The sequence below is a fragment of the Hyla sarda genome, chromosome 4 (genome assembly GCF_029499605.1).
Source record: "Hyla sarda isolate aHylSar1 chromosome 4, aHylSar1.hap1, whole genome shotgun sequence".
NCBI classification, from domain to species: Eukaryota; Metazoa; Chordata; class Amphibia; order Anura; family Hylidae; genus Hyla; species Hyla sarda.
The window spans coordinates 77,492,135-77,508,511 of record NC_079192.1 but is presented as its reverse complement, the minus strand read 5'-3'; the positions used below and the strand labels follow the sequence as shown (position 1 = coordinate 77,508,511).

The 16,377-nt window shown below is 40.5% G+C and overlaps 1 protein-coding gene across 2 annotated transcripts in view; it reads right to left on the bottom strand.

The window, feature by feature from the left end:
• Window positions 1-704: 704 nt before the first annotated feature.
• GMCL1 (germ cell-less 1, spermatogenesis associated) overlaps window positions 705-16,377 on the bottom strand; it is a 124,478-nt gene continuing 108,805 nt past the window's right edge. For both annotated transcript variants that reach the window (XM_056571437.1, XM_056571438.1), the window contains exons 13-15: window positions 9,968-10,113; window positions 8,003-8,090; window positions 705-1,261 (exon numbers count right to left, since the gene is read on the bottom strand). In XM_056571437.1, coding sequence (XP_056427412.1) covers window positions 1,133-1,261; window positions 8,003-8,090; window positions 9,968-10,113 — 363 coding nt within the window. In that variant the 3' untranslated portion in view covers window positions 705-1,132. The remainder of the gene's footprint in view (window positions 1,262-8,002; window positions 8,091-9,967; window positions 10,114-16,377) is intronic.

Here is a 16,377-nt window from a genome sequence, read left to right as displayed (position 1 = left end):
TCCATACATCAGAAGAAGGTTGGCGATCTGTAGGATCTTTATTAAGGCTTACGGGTGAACATCTTAAAAAAGAAAAACTCACAAGGAAGGATTTATTTACTGCAAACCACTATGCCAAATCCTGTACAACACAACTAAAGAATGTGCAGATTGTGACATGGCAGGTGCAGTCAAATTTAACATATAAAAAAAACTGCGTGGCAGATCGCTTGCTTGCACCTTCAAAATATTCTTATAAAAAAAAAAATAAAAAAAACATGAAAGACAGCGGCTCAAACTTTAAGGAGAATCTGAAACTCTGTTAACCCGCACTAAATCCAATATACTGGGTTATAGAGGGGGTGAACAGCTTTACAAAGAGAGGTCACTTACTTAAATCCGTTCAGTTTTTGCAGCGTTCTGGCACAGTAATCTTCAGCGCGCACATCACCCAGCTCCCCTGCATTCTCCATATTCTCCGTCCACCCTTCATTAATTAATGAATGCCGTGTGTAAGCTCTCTTTGCGCTCACCCGTGACCTTCATTAGCATAATAGTGGCGGGGGGCAAGTAGACAGAATATGCAGGAGGCAGGGGAGCTGGGTGCGCTGGCTCCCCACCTCCAATGCACACTAGAGCGAAATGAAGCTGAAGATTACAGTGCCAGAACTCTGCATGTACTGAACCAATTTAAGTAAGCGCCCCCTCTTTGTAAAGCTGTTCACCCTCACTATAACCCAGTATATTGGGTTGAGTGTGGTGGAAACAGGGTGTCAGATTCTCTTTAAACATAATTAAAGAAGTACTCTAGCGCAAAAAAATATATATATATTTCTTTTTAAATATCCCAAGGCTGCATGTTTATAGAGGACCTGTGGACATTTCTATAAATGCATTAGACATTTTTTTTTTTTTTTTGCCCAAGTACCTCTTAAGTAATTCATACAGACTTTTGGCTTGCGATGTTAGGCAGAAGAACCTACATTCTGAGGTGTAGTGTTATAAACCTCATTCATCTCTAAGCATACTGTGATACAAGTCCATTAAACCGCTACATATGTTCTTTTCCTTGCACCAGTAAGAAAGTAAACCTGAAGGAAAAAAAAAACTTTCCCTTTTTCACATTAAGATCTTGATGTAGGCAGTGGCCCTTTTAGATGTCCGAACTCTCCCCCTGTCCTTCTGAGTCCACTCGTCTCTCGGGGGATGTGTACAAGAAATTGCAGCAGATGTAGAGAGGAAACACAAGCAGGCGACTGTCCAGGTTCATCACCACTTGTTCCTGTAGGAAAAATTATAAGAAACAACAGATCAGCCAAAAAAAAAAGTTAAGCAGGAGGAGCTGTCCTCATCTGTCAACCACTCTTCTCTCTCCAACACTCTTCTATACAACAGTTTACATACTATGGCAGCGAGTGATGGCCTGAGTGCATTCTGACAGATCAATGATTCAAGTTTATGTCATTCATCCAAGAGCTATGAAGTGGCAAAGAGAAAGTTAAAGGGGTACTCCGCCCCTAGGCGTCTCATCCGATATCCAAAGGATAGGGGGATAAAATGTCTGATCGTGGCTGTGGCAGCCCAAACATCCAATGCACGGAGCGAACTTGACGGATGACTGGTGATGCGGGTCGAGTTGCTCATGATGTCATGGCCATGCCCTCTCAATGCAAGACTATGGGAGGGGGCGTGACGACCATCACCAGCAATGCACCCAATGCTCTAAACGAATGCCGGGTGCAGCAGGGAGATCGAGGGGGTCCCAAGCAGCAGGACCCCCGCGATCAGATATCTTATCCCCTAGCCTTTGGATAGGGGGATAAGATGTCTAGGGGAGGAGTACCCCTTTAAGCACTGTGCCCATTCATCCACTATCTCCATCTTCTACCTTTCAACATAGTAAAATAGACTGTCAACTTAACTCAAACAAGAACAGAGGGTATGTAATTGACCACAATGTCAGCCATGCAAAAGTTAGTTGGTACGTTGTTAGTACTTGACTTATTTTTCCTTTCTCTTAAAACAAATGTATATCAGATGTTATTATCTGTTTGCAGAGAGTGAAAAAGCCAGTTCCTACTGGTGAAACGTTGAGTCAGAGGAGAATAGATTTTAGTTCAATCCCTGTTTTTGAATATGGATGGATCACGGAGCTGTGTGATGCTATGTCTGTAGACGGCATCAGAGCAGAGAACTGCAAACAGAGCTCCTTGGTCAATAACATCCATGCATAGGATGCTATAAAACTGAAATATAACAAATAAGGGATTGTAATTTGAATCACACACTGCCACCTAGTGGTAATTGAGCACCCTTAATTATTATTTGCAAAAAGATCAAAAGTTAAATTTTAGACTAGAGGGGGTCTTTATTCAGGGTTTCCCTGAGGGGACTCACATCCCCAAGGTTGTTATATTGTTAAAACACAGACAAGCAGGACTGGGATGGGTATCACACCAAACTAGGATACTAGAACTGGATATGTGTCAGTCAAGCTTTACAGACCCCACTGATCTGAGGTAGCCTATGTTTGTAGATAGTTTTGGGTGCACCTAGGAGTTACATTGCAGATATCCAGACTCTTTTCTTTCCTATACACCCCCCCCCCCCCCCCACGAGCCTCTTTAAATTGTAGTCTATCCTAAATGCCCCATCCAGACTTCTCTCCAGCCATTACAGCAATGTTCCCCCCTGAGTCAGTCACTACACTGGTTACCTTTTCAGTCCATAATAAAGTAAAAAAAATCCTCACGTTACCCCAAAAGCTCTCCACAGTGCTGCACCTCCTTACATCTCCTTTATCCTTGTCTACCATCCTACACACGCTCCGCTAATGATCTGAGACTAACATCTTCTATAATCCGAACCTCTTATTCCCGCCGTCTCCAAGACTTTGTTGCACCAGTTCTCTGGAATACAATAGCCCAAACCCTCAGACTTATTGCCAACATCTACAGTTTTAAACTTGCCCTGAAGTCCCATCTCCTCAGGCAGGCCTATAACATTATCTAATTGGTCTTCCCTTTTCATTAAGCATCCGTCTGGCTGATGACTAGTTCTCCCTCCTATTATGTAATCTATTTTAGTTATAAAACATGGCTGGTCCCTTGTTTATACAAAGCACCTGCTACCTATTGTCTTCATGCCATCCCTCACAGACCACACGCTCTCGCGAGCAGGGCCCTCACTCCTCTTGTCTGAATGTTTAATAGGTGTCCTTATTCATACCCTCAAAATTGTAAAGTGCCATGTAATTTGTTGGTGCTGAATTATTTTTATTATATTACATTATTATTATATTAATAAAAATAATAGAGTAAAAGTAGACAGCCCTAAGAAAATTAAACAGGGGGTACACACAAGCCAAGGCAGTTACATTAAATATTTTAAGTGGTTGTCTAGTTCAGACAAATCCTTGTAGAAGAGCCTTAGTGGTGGCGATACATGGGCTCTTTTTTTCTCAATCATTCACTCGCTCTACGAGAATCCAGAACACATTCCACAAAACTGTTACAGTGCCTGCAAATAGCCGACCATGCAAAGATGGGAGTACAAGAGATATAGGTCCCCTGGAGAACTTACCAGCATAGAAATTATATATTATATTGGATTTTTTTACAGCAAATAGGAGTATGAATATGAATAGAAATTCAACAAACCTCATAGTTAGTATAAAGCTTTAAAAGGCAAATTGACAGTAGGGTCACCCACAATAACCTGAATATGCAGGTAGATAGTGCAGGTGACGGAGTTTCTAAAGCTGCTTAGCGGGTGAAAATTGATACAGCCGTGGTGGAGATATTAATCTTTTGGCAAATGTGGTTATTTGTCCTATCTGCACTAGAGGTGGCTGCTGTATGTGCATTGATCACTCCCGCCCCTTTGGCTAATAACTCCGCCTCAAGTGCATTTAAGAAGAAAATCTCATACTAGCAACAAGATTAATCTCTCCTTAATGGCTGCACCGATGTTCACCCGTTAGGAAGCGATAGATACAAGGCCATTCACACTACCTGTATATTCAGGTTAGATGAGGTGACCCTGCTGCCAGTTTCCCTTTAAATATTCTACACGGAAAGGTGTCAACTCCCAAGACAAGATTTGCATATAGAGACACGGGGCAGCTGCATGAAAATGTATATCTATGTTGAAACTGCTCTTCAAGCTTTACAAATGTCAGAATGTAACACACTAGTAGAAGCCCTGTCATCTGGCTTGATGGACTGTCTGAGTACAAGCCACACGAAGTGGAAATATCACTGAGTCTGATGTATGAGAGAACAAAGCCTCACTGACTGAACCTTGAGTTCTGCCATTAAAAGTAGAATGACATTTTTGTTGACTTTTCAGCAAGTAACAATAAAAGCCCTCTATATCTTCACATTGGAACGGATTGTCCCTGTTGTTTTATGGTCGCTACTTATACACGTCACATAAGAATCCCCAGCACCTCTTCCTTAATAAAAATAAGGTTTGAAGTGTTCAGTTTTCGGTGAGGTGAAATGGTAAGCATTTATAGCTCCGCAAACACACACTGGGTTTTTATCATGCTTATCAAACCAATTTTGGATGAAATTATGCACTAAAAAAGTCAGAACTAAACCGTGTGTGTGCGCAACTTGCATGAAAATGTCAAATCATGCTGAGGCTTTAACCAAAGCATTTTCAATCCTGACTACCATATGAATTTTAATATGCTACAACAAAAACTTATTTTCTTAGAAGAGTCGTCACCAAATAAGTGCAACAAGTGTACTACTCCTACCTACCTCCACCAGCCAAACACCCACCTGCCAAAAAATAAAGTTTTTTGCCTTTGAGTGGAAATGCAGTAGGGATGGAAAAAAATGTATTCAATAAAAAAATGTATTCAATAAATTTTATATTTTTTATAACAACATTTTTATAAATTTTTAAAACAGGGATCAATTTATGTGGGTAGGAAGGGAACTTAAAATGTAGCAGACAATAATAAAAATGTAGAAAGGGGCCATTTAAATGTAAAAATCATATATCTTTTAATCTTTTATAATGAAATCTATTAGTAATGTCTTTTAATAATGTGTTTAATAAAGTGTGTGTTTTTCACTTTTTTTTTTTTTATTTAAAAATTTTTTTTTAGGTAGTACTACTACTATTCATATTTCCCGCAGAGAGTTGTGATTGGCTGGAAGCATCCGAAGAGTGGCCGGCCATCTGCCCACACCTATACATTATACAGAAGGATCGCAATGGGTGTCAGAAGTGACACCCGGGGGCGATCTGTCTATTAGTACAGGCACTACTACTCCCATCAAGGAACAGTGTGTTCCATGCTGGGAGTAGTAGTACTACCCAAAAAAAATTACAAAAAAGGAAAAAAAATAAAAAGTGAAAAGAGTTAAAAACACACTCTTTAATCAACACATTATTAAAATATATTACTAATAAAAAGTTTAACAACATTATTTATAACAAATATATTATTTTTACATTTAAATGGCTCCTTCCTAAATGTTTTATTATTATTGGCTACATTCTAAGTTCCCTGCCTACCCACATAAATTGAACCCTGTTTAAAAATGATTAGCAATGATTAGCATTTTGTAAAATAAAATTTTTACATCACTACAGTTTTTTAATGGTACCCTACGGAATTTTATTAAAAATTGTTATCTCCATCACTTTTTTGGATCGCTTAAGTCCAAAAAAGAAGAAAAAACGGCTTCAAAAAACACCCAAGTTAAAAACCACGTTGTTTTTCTTGGCGTATTTTTACTCCCATAGACATCTAAGGGAGACTTCTCAGGAAAAAAAAAACAACATAGGCTCAACATGCCAAAACCCCAAAAAAAAAAAAAAAAGAGTGAAAACACACCATAAGGATTAAAAAAAAAACGCCAAACTGAAAAACGCTAAGTGGAAAAAGAATTTTGTGATTTCTCATTGATTTGCAGATAATATCATGGGGACAGAGGAAACTCAAAGCGCTACTCCAAATTTTTTTTTTTTTTTTTTTTTATAAAAACAATGAGTCTTGTTTTCACTTTTCCAAGCAAGGAAGGTATGTAAAAAAAAATTTTTTTTTTTAATTTCTTGATTTGCTGTTTTTAATCCCTTATTTCTATTGTTAAAAGGTCAAAAGGTGGGATAACAAATTTTAGGTACACATAGTGATAGACAAACGAGGAATGTGCTGTTCCTTCCTCTCTGGCCACAGGAAAACAAGACTGCTAGAGTCATTTTTATAAAAAAAAAACATAATGAAAAAAAAATTAAAAATTTAAAAAGATTGGAGCGCTTTAAGGGATTTATGGAGGTGGGTTAGCGAGAGCTCACTAATTTGGAATCTTAAATGGGCACTGTCATTAAAACTAATTTTTGCTATTGTACTTAAAAAAAAAATCTTTCTAATGTACTTTGTTTAAAAAAAAAAAAAACATTGAAGCTCTGTTTTATTTGTGTTTAAAAAAGTGGCCACTAGGTGTCTCCCTACTTGCCCAGAGCATATTTCCTCTCATCTCTTGCACAGACATTGGACTCCTGCTGGCCTGGCAGATGTCCAAAATCAGGAAATGCAGTCCCATAGACATGAATGGAGGGGGCATGGCATGATGTCACAGACATGGAAGCTGCGGATAGGGGATAAGATGTTTTCAGCGGAGTAACCCTCTAAAGTGCAAAACAGATAGCCATGGTGACAAGCAAGGTTAGGCTCACACCTGCATCACAGGCTCCCTACAGGCCTCCATAGTAAATTCCATTTAGGGTGCGTTCCCACTGAGTAATTCAAGAGGAATTTACTTGATTAATTCCTCTTGAATTCTCTGCTCCAAATTAATCCACATCTCCTCTGCCCATTGACTTTAATGTTATTTCTGCTGTCCTGTTCACACTGCGGAAATTCTGCTAGCAGAATTCCGACGCTGAATTCCGTTCCGCTTGAAGAAAGAGCATGTTCATTCTTCAAGCGGAATCCGCGAGCAGAAATCATAGTTACATAGTTAGTACGGTCGAAAAAAGACTATGTCCATCAAGTTCAACCACTACTTAAATCAATTGAAGTCAATGGTAAAAAAAAATTTGTGGGCAATTTGCGCAGAATTCTCGCGCAATTTGCGCGGAAATGGCTGATGAACCAACCCTTCACTTCCCTTCCCCCATGTCCGTGCACAATTCCACGCGCAATTCTGCACGAATTGCACGCAAATTTCCCGCGAAAATAAAATTCTTTTTTCCGCCCATAAATTTTTCGGTGTGAATTACTCTTCATTTACTCTGTGTGAACGCACCCTTAGAAGCCACAAATGGAGCCAGCTGGCTCGCTGCACAATGACTACCAACAGATCCCATTGACTTCAATGGGATCTGTTAAATTTCCAGCTGGTGACATCATTTTACTGAATTTTAACCAAACAAAAAACATAAAAAGCATGCAGCTTTTTTTTCCCCCTGAATATGCAACAGAATGCCTAAACAAAGCCTCCAACACAGATGTAAACCTATCAGAAAAAATTGTAACAATAAAGTAAAGAAGAAAAAAAAATAAAAGGTTATCATTATCCAGGGAGCAGCAAAAATGGATTTTGAAATGTTGCTGTCATAAAAGCAATTAGTTACTGTAAGCCCCCCACAAGAACGCCACAATCTGAGCTAACATGATATTTCACAGGCGTGATTGAAGGATGATAATATCTTTCCCGCGAGTGTCTGTGGTTGGGGCAGATTAGATGGTTATAAACACTGCACTGTGCACAGATATAGACAAAACAAACACAGAATGATACTTACTATATTCATGTCACCAAGGTTAACCTCCATATTTATTTATAGCTAGGTCTCCTCAGAAAACAAAAATGGAGATTTGTATATTTTCTAGCAATGCATAATCCAGTGGTCTTAAATTGTGGACCTCCAGATGTTGCAAAACTTCAACTCCCAGCATGCCCGGACAGCCGTTGGCTGTCCGGGCATGCAAGGAGTTGAGGTTTTGCAACATCTGGAGGGCCACAGTTTGAGACCACTGACAAACTAAGACACATACCTGATCTTTTTCAAGGCTGAGTATCTGATAGCCACTTGTTCGACTGCAGATTATTTTACCATTCGTATCGAACGACACCAAGCGTAACCTGCAAGTACAACAGATGTCTACATTAGAAACTACCAGAACTAAAGCAAGTACAGTGATAAAAACTAAACATAGTGTACAGATCCTGTAATAAAGCACCCAACAGTTGGCGACTCATTACCAACCTATACCATAAAGGGTTATTAATCATACAGAATATTTAAAAATTCATCTTTAAATAGGCACTGTCAGATACAAAAACTATTTATATGTTGTACTTCTTGGCAAAACATTAACCTTTCTAATATACTTCATAAGAAAATGTTATTTCCTTTTTATAGAAATCATGGATTATAAAATCATGGCTTTGACCAAGCTGAAACACAGGCATAGACAAAGTCCAGTAAGTTAGGGTGGGCTGGCACCCCTCTGTGCCCTCTCCTGTCTGATGGCACCCCTCTGTGCCCTCAACTGTCTGATGGCACCCCTCTGTGCCCTCTCCTGTCTGATGGCACCCCTCTGTGCCCTCTCCTGTCTGATGGCACCCCTCTGTGCCCTCTCCTGTCTGATGGCACCCCTCTGTGCCCTCTCCTGTCTGATGGCACCCCTCTGTGCCCTCTCCTGTCTGATGGCACCCCTCTGTGCCCTCTCCTGTCTGATGGCACCCCTCTGTGCCCTCTCCTGTCTGATGGCACCCCTCTCAAATCCACAAGAGGCAAACTTGTAACAAAATCCATATAATTTAGTGCAGATCTGTCTTGTGGATTATCTTGGGAATAAACCGGGGGGGAAAAATCTGAAGTGTGTGAACTTTTAACAATTTAGTTGTTAGGCAGAATATTGCTAGCAACCAGTCTCAAGGTTACTTATGAGACAAATCCTGGCTTTTGCTGAACTTTGGCCAGGTGACCGGTAAGAAGGCTATGCCACATATGCCAAATCTTTTATATAATAAAAAAAAAAAAATTGTGGATAATCTCTTTAAAATTATTCTTTTGGTGGCTACCAACTAGGGGTGTGAATCGCCAAGAATTTGGCGATACGATTCGAATCGCGATACCAGTGTGGCGATTCGATATATCGCAACACCGTCTAGGTGACGATACATCGCAATATATCCCGATACCTCACCCACCTGGGAGCATTCACAGATCCCTTTAGACGCCGCTGTCAGCTTTGACAGCGGCGATCTAGTAGTCCGGCGCACACTTTTCTCATTTTATCCTGTCCGGGCTGCAAAATAAAAGAAAACACACTTTCTCTTACCTGCCAACGAGCCCCCGTAGCTCCGGTACACTCCGGTACAGGTGTTTGGTCCCCGGGCTGTATTCTTCTTACTTCCTGTTTGCCCGGCACGTCACACGGAGCTTCATCCTATCACCAGCCGAGGCGGGACATCGCTGCGGCCGGTGATAGGCTGAAGCTCCGTGTGACGTGCCGGGCTAACAGGAAGTAAGAAGAATACGGGATAAAATGAGAAAAGTGCGCGCCGGACTACTCCTTTAATAGCCAGCCGCGGCGTGCCTCATGCTGGCTATTAGCGGCGGCCCCCGGCTACTGAGAACAGCCAGGGGCTGCAGAGTATGGAGGGGGCACGAGTCTGAGCCCGCTCCGTACACCCAGAGCGCCGCCGCGTCAGATCCGGCCTGCCAGGCTCCACAAATTCCACATCCCTAAAAGAATCAATTCAAAAATATTTTGAATCGATTCAGTATCGCCAAGTGAAAAAAATCGCGATAATCGCACAAATCGATTTTTTCTTACATCCCTACTACAAACCATGCTTATAGGGATGGGAACTGGTGTACGAGATGGTATGGAAAACACTGTCTCACTGAAACAGAGGGCAACTATATGGAAACCAAATAATCTAGTTACAACAATCCAAAGTTATTTCCCACAAATAACATTACCAAGAATAAAAGTAAAATCTCTCACCTGAATGCAATGTTCCTTTGTGGCTGCAGACTGACAGAACCACTGCATGGCTGGTTTAAGGTATTCCTTTTAAAAATGATGTAGCGGTTCGTGTATGTGACCAACAAGTCAAAACCAAAGTTAAATCCAGTCCATCTCCAACAATACTAGAACACGAAAGACACAGAAATGTAAGATGTGTACATTTGAGAAGGAAGAAACTAGATCATAAACTCCATTAGTGAAGGACATATCTTAAAAGGAAATCTGTCAGCTATACAATGCTCATACCTCAAGTGCCAAGGAGGTGGTGCTAATCTGCAGCATGCATGTCTCCTCCCTCCACCATCCCTCCCCACCTTTACTGATTAAAGAAAAGGACTTAGTACAGAAAACCAAGCAAGGAGAGGTTGGGGTGGGAGGCACGCATGTGATTTTATAAATGTGCAAACAGCCATCAGCTGGTATCATTTGTTTTATCTCCATTTCAGCTATCTGCCAGTGTCTGCACCTCTGAGCATTATATAATGCTGACAGATTCCCTGTAAAGAAAGCATTTGCGGCTCTGTGAACCCAGCCTAAAGGAGGAAAAAATGCAACAATTTCTATTACATAAATAAATAGGTACGGTAAGTAAATAAATAAATAAAATGCCATACCCCGAGTATACAGCGATTTTAAAAAACTGCTACCGTGCCTAAAAATTCCACTCGAAGGTGAAAAAATACATAACTAAAAATGCCATGTGGGTCTGGGATTTCAGATTTCCTTATTGATTCCAACCTAACATCTGGCTGCAGTATATCTGCCCCCATGCTGTGTCTAAATTCAGAGTGTGCCAGAGCGGTGAAATGTTGGGTGTGTGGGTGCTCCTCGTATACTATATTGACCACTTGGTATGACTGTTTCATTATGCATTCTGTGTTGGAGTTGACTCTTTGTAGAGGTTTTTTTTTTCCCCCACATTCAAGTTTTATTACATTTTCTCATCAAAAAGAAGAGGACGGCTTTTGTAACACCTTTTAAAATTTCAGTATTTTTGGATTTCAGCATTGTTTTGTGATGGCTGAGTCCCCAGAGCGTTTACTGAGGCCTTTACAGTGGGACTCCATTGGACATGTAAATATGCATTTCTCATTCATTTCACTATTTTGTGCTCTTATCTAAATTTTGACCTCCAAGGAGCCCCATCTCTGCTCCATCATGTAACAGCTGTAGAAATGACGTGGAGATACAAGAATCCCCAGGTCCAAAAGGGGGTGCTTCGGAGCGGCGCTCTCCTCCTCTTAGGTCACGGCAGTTAATTAGGGCATAAAAACCGGCATGAAAGGTTTTTATGCCCTAATTAACTGCCGTGATCTAAGAGGAGGAGAGCGCCGCTCCGAAGCACCCCCTTTTGGACCTGGGGATTCTTGTATCTCCACGTCATTTCTACAGTATCACAGACCGTCCTACCTTGGTGGATCACAGGATCGGTGCAGGCTGAACTCCTCCACAGCTTTCTTCTTCCCCAGGTGTGGGAATCAAGCGACATTAGGTGTTGTGCTCTAAGTACAACACCTTAAGGTGAGTGGAAAATTTAACTTCACCTATTTCACCCCTGTCAAAAATAACACTGTGCTTAGATGCGCACGGGTCTGTTCCGTTTTTGTCTTTGCATTTGCCATCATGTAACAGGGCAGTTGCTCTAGGTTGTAAGCACTGTCACTTTTTCCTATTTTACATGATTTTAAACATATTGGTGTCTTTTGTATTTCTGAAATGTAAAGATTGTTATTCTTATGATCCAATACTACATATGGGGGGGGGGGGGGTTGTATAGATTTTTAACAGTGGCTATATCCGCTTAACACTAACTGCTAACCCTTGTCAAGCATGGTGCAAAACTTACATGTACGTCAGTATTTTGGTGCAAACTGCACAACAATTCAGGTGCACATATTTTTCTTGTTTATGTCCTCCCTTTGTATCCCATCTTTGCTTTCCTCATGTCTTCTCCTTTAGTAACACTTATTTCCTCTATTCACTGGAAATTAAAGAAAATAGGAAAAACTGATTGTTCTTCACCAATTTTCTAGCTGATAAGTTTAACTTTTTTGGGCAAACCCCATTTCCTGCAAAAATGTGCAACTTTAAACACCAACTACCCCACCTTCCTGAAAAAAAGCTTAGTGAAAGGGGGAGTGGCTTCCTGCAGCAGATTTACCATAACTGCCAGAAATTGGTGTAAAATGTGCCTTATGTCTTATGCATCTTACTCTCACAAACTTTAAATTAGGACCTGTTTGTTAATCTTAAATGGGTAATCCACTGCTCAGCATTTGGAACAAACTGTTTCTGGCAGCGCCAGGAGCTCATGACGTCATAGCCCCGCCCCCTCATGATGTCACGCCCTGCCCCTTCAATGCAAGCCTATGGGAGGGGGAGTGAAAGCAGAGTACCCCTTTAAGTCTTAAGAAAGGACACCCAAGTGCATGACTGTGAGGTGTCTTAACTGCAGGAACCCCCTGTGATTTGTTAGCGGGTCCTGAATCCTCCATGGAATGGAGCGGTGGTCACCCGTGCGCTCTGCTGCACCTTTCATTGATGAATCAAGTTGTGATGCATAAGGTATATTTAAAGGGATTGTACTATTTGTCTATATTGCTGTAAAATATACTGTAGTATAGCATATTGCCATCTCCGGCAGCTCTCTATAGAGAGCTGCCAGAGATGGCAATACACTATACTACAGTATATTTTGCAGTGATACAGACAATAAATAGTACAATCCCTTTAATTATACCTTATGCATCACAACTTGATTCCTCATTATTATGGGGCAGAATGGCAGGGATGCTATAGCAATTTACATTTATACACTAAAATGGGCTTTACCCAGACAGATGACACAAGGAATATAAACTAAGGCTTCCTTATATAACGGCCCTTGCATGGAAGTATAGGATTCATAACTAGGCCTACAAAACAAAGCTCCCTATTAAAATATACTTATCAGTACTGATTCAGAGGTTTTATCTTCTGTTTTTTGAACATTCAAGTATATAATAGAACTTGTTCTGGCAGCCTTCTTCATCTGAGGTCAGATCGATGGGAGCAGACTATGTAGACAAGCATGTACACCCTCAGCTACCTATTTCATTCAGATGAACTGTGCGCCCCCATTTATCTTCCTTATAAAATCGATATCCTGATAAGTGAACCATGAACGTCAGCTATAAAGCACCAGACGTCTCATTCCCCCCCAGTCTGTACATTTTCTACAAGAACGTGCACACTGAGGAAACGATAACTGTAAATAAGGTCTCATTTTTTACACATTTGTTCTTAGTGTTACAATACAACCCAATTATTATTAATATTTTTTTTTATTCAGGCTCAAGTACACTAACACACTAAAGCCCCTAAAAGGGAATCTGGCAATTTAAACATACAGTAAGATCAGATATATTATAGGGCAGCAGGTTGACACATAATATTGTGTAAAAGGATTCAATATAACTTATTGATTTAAATCCCGGCTCATTTTGGGCTTAACAGTCCAGTTGGTGGTCTAGCTTAAAAGGGTACTCCAGTACTCCAGTGAAAAACAAATGTTTTCAAATCAACTGGTGCCAGAAAATGTTACAGATTTGTAAATTACTTCTATTTAAAAATGTTAATCCTTCCAGTACTTGTCAGTTGCTGTATACTACAGAGGCAGTTGTGTAGTTCCTTCCAGTCTGACCACAGTGCTCTATGCTGCCACCTCTGTCCATGTCAGGAACTCTCCAGCGCAGGAGCAAATCCCCATTGTAAACATCTCCTGCTTTGGACAGTTCCTGATAAGGACAGAGGTGTCATCAGAGAGCACTGTGGTCAGCCAAAGAACTACACAATTTCTTCTGGAGCATACAGTAGATGATAAGTACTGGAAGGATTAAGATTTTTTTTAAATAGAAGTAATTTACTAATCTGTTTAACTGTTTGGCACCAGTCAATTTGAAAACATTTTTTTTTTCTTCCACGGAAGTACCCCTTTAAGGATTGACAGCCCTCCCTCTATGAATACAAATACAGATAAATCTGTCAATCCCTTAGTAGGCAGCTCACCAGACTCCTAAATACAGAAGGATCAGAGGTCTCAATGCATAAAATACAAATTATACTGAGTTTTCCCACACTATGCATCATTCAGTATAACTTTTTCATTCATTTAAACCTTCGATCATTCTGGATTTGGAAGTCTGGTAGGCGGCCCTACTATGTGATTGACAGCTTTCTTTGTATGTATGCTTATAGAGCAGTATTTTCTAACCAGTGTGCCTCCAGCTATGGCAAAACTATGTGGTATGACACCGTTTCCAGTCCAGCCACAAAACCATATACGGGGCAAAAATGAGCCAAGCGGAGTCACTATCTGACTCCGGTCGGCACATTTAAATGAATAAAACTCGGCAGCCGGATCTCTGAAACGTGGTGTGAATGCAGCCTTACATAATGAGATATGTGGCCGACGTAGAAGAATTTTTAAGCAGGGTAAAATGAAGCGATCAGCTGACAAAAGACCGCTGGCTCTGTTACACAGGCCGATGTTGGCCTATTAGGCCAATAACTGCCCTATGAAATGGGACACTAGGAATGGCCACTAAGTTATATTACAAGCACAGCCAGACAAGGCCATAATATCCAAAGTGCTGAGAGCCAGAGAGGTCCTTATATTTATTTATTTATTTATTTATTTATATAGCGCCTACAGATTCCGCAGCGCTTATATGCAAGTGTTTTTTTCAGAGAATCTTATGATCCATGTCTCATGTTCCCAGCAGAGTCCCTTCAGCTCCACACTACAGAGACTCCATATGTCAGCACAGTATGGGGATATTCTTTCCTAGAAGCAATGCATCTTGGGGAGACAAAGAACAACAACAAGGGAGTCCTGATACACTGAACATCGAAAGTGCAATTATACGAATATATTTTTAACCTTAAAGGAGTTATCCGTGAATAGAAAAACAGAGCTAATTTATTTTAAAAAACGGCTCCCTGTCTGTCTCCAGGTTGGGCGTGCTTCTGCAGCTCAGTTCCATTGAAGTAAATGGAACAAAGTTGTAATTCCACACACAACCTAGGGACAGACGTGGAGCTGTTTTTGAAAGAAATTAGCTCTGCTCTTCTATTCCTGGATACCCCTTTAAAGACAGAGCCAGATTAATTTTTGCATTTTCATTTTGTCCTCCTTGCCTTCTAAAATCTATAACTTTTTTTTTTTTTTTTCATCCACAGACAAACATGAGGGCTTATTTTTTGCATGACCAATTGCACTTTGTAATGCCAACTTTTGTTTTACCATAAAATGTACAGCGCAAGCAAAATAAATATTATTTTGTGGGGAAATGGAAAAGAAAAACACAATTGTGCAAGTTTTGGAGGATTCTGCTTTTACACAGTGCATTTTATGGTAAAAATGACATGCTCTATTTATTATGTGGGTCAATACGATAAAAAGGATACGAGTGTTTAAATGCTTCTCTATAACTGTACTACTTTGATATAAAAAAAAAAAAAAAAAAAAGCAAAATTTGTATGTTTTAAATTGCCCTATTCTGACCCCTCTAACTTGCTCTCTCCTCTTAATGTCCCCATAGAGGACTATTTATAGCAATTATTATAGCACTGATCAGTATTATGGACGATCTTCTTGGTTATTCTGATCCCTGCGGCCGTGCGCGATCAGATTAGCCATTAGAAGTGTCGCACTGCCGCAGAGGCCATGATCTGTATTGATCACAGTATCTGAGGGGTTAATGGCGGACATCAGCGCGATCGCTGATGTCCGCCATTACCGACGGTTCCCTGGCTGCTGATAGCAGTCAGGACCAGCTGTGCATGAAGCCAGCACCGCTCTGATGCTCCGGTCATGTACAGGATGTAAATGTGCAACATGGTGCGTTATGTCCCAGCGGATCAGAACATACATTTAGGCCCAATGTAGTTAAGGGGTATTACAGGCCAAAACTTTTTTTCTATATCAACTGGCTCTGGAGAGTTAAACAGATTTGTAAATTACTTCTATTAAAAAATCTTAATCCTTCCAATAGTTATTAGCTTCTGAAGTTGAGTTGTTGTTTTCTGTCTAACTGCTCTCTGATGACTCACGTCCCGGGAGCTGTGCAGTTCCTATGGGGATATTCTCTCATCATGCACAGCTCCCGGGACGTGACATCATCAATGAGCAGTTAGACAGAAAACTTCAGAAGCTAATAACTATTGGAAGGATTAAGATATTTTAATAGAAGTAATTTACAAATCTGTTTATCTTTCCGGAGCCAGTTGATATATAAAAAAAAGTTTTTGCCTGTAATACCCCTTTAAGAAGGGTCATGTCCATGCACAGCTCCTTCAGTTAGGTGGTGGACAGTGAACAATGTATCACCCATTTAGGCGCTCAC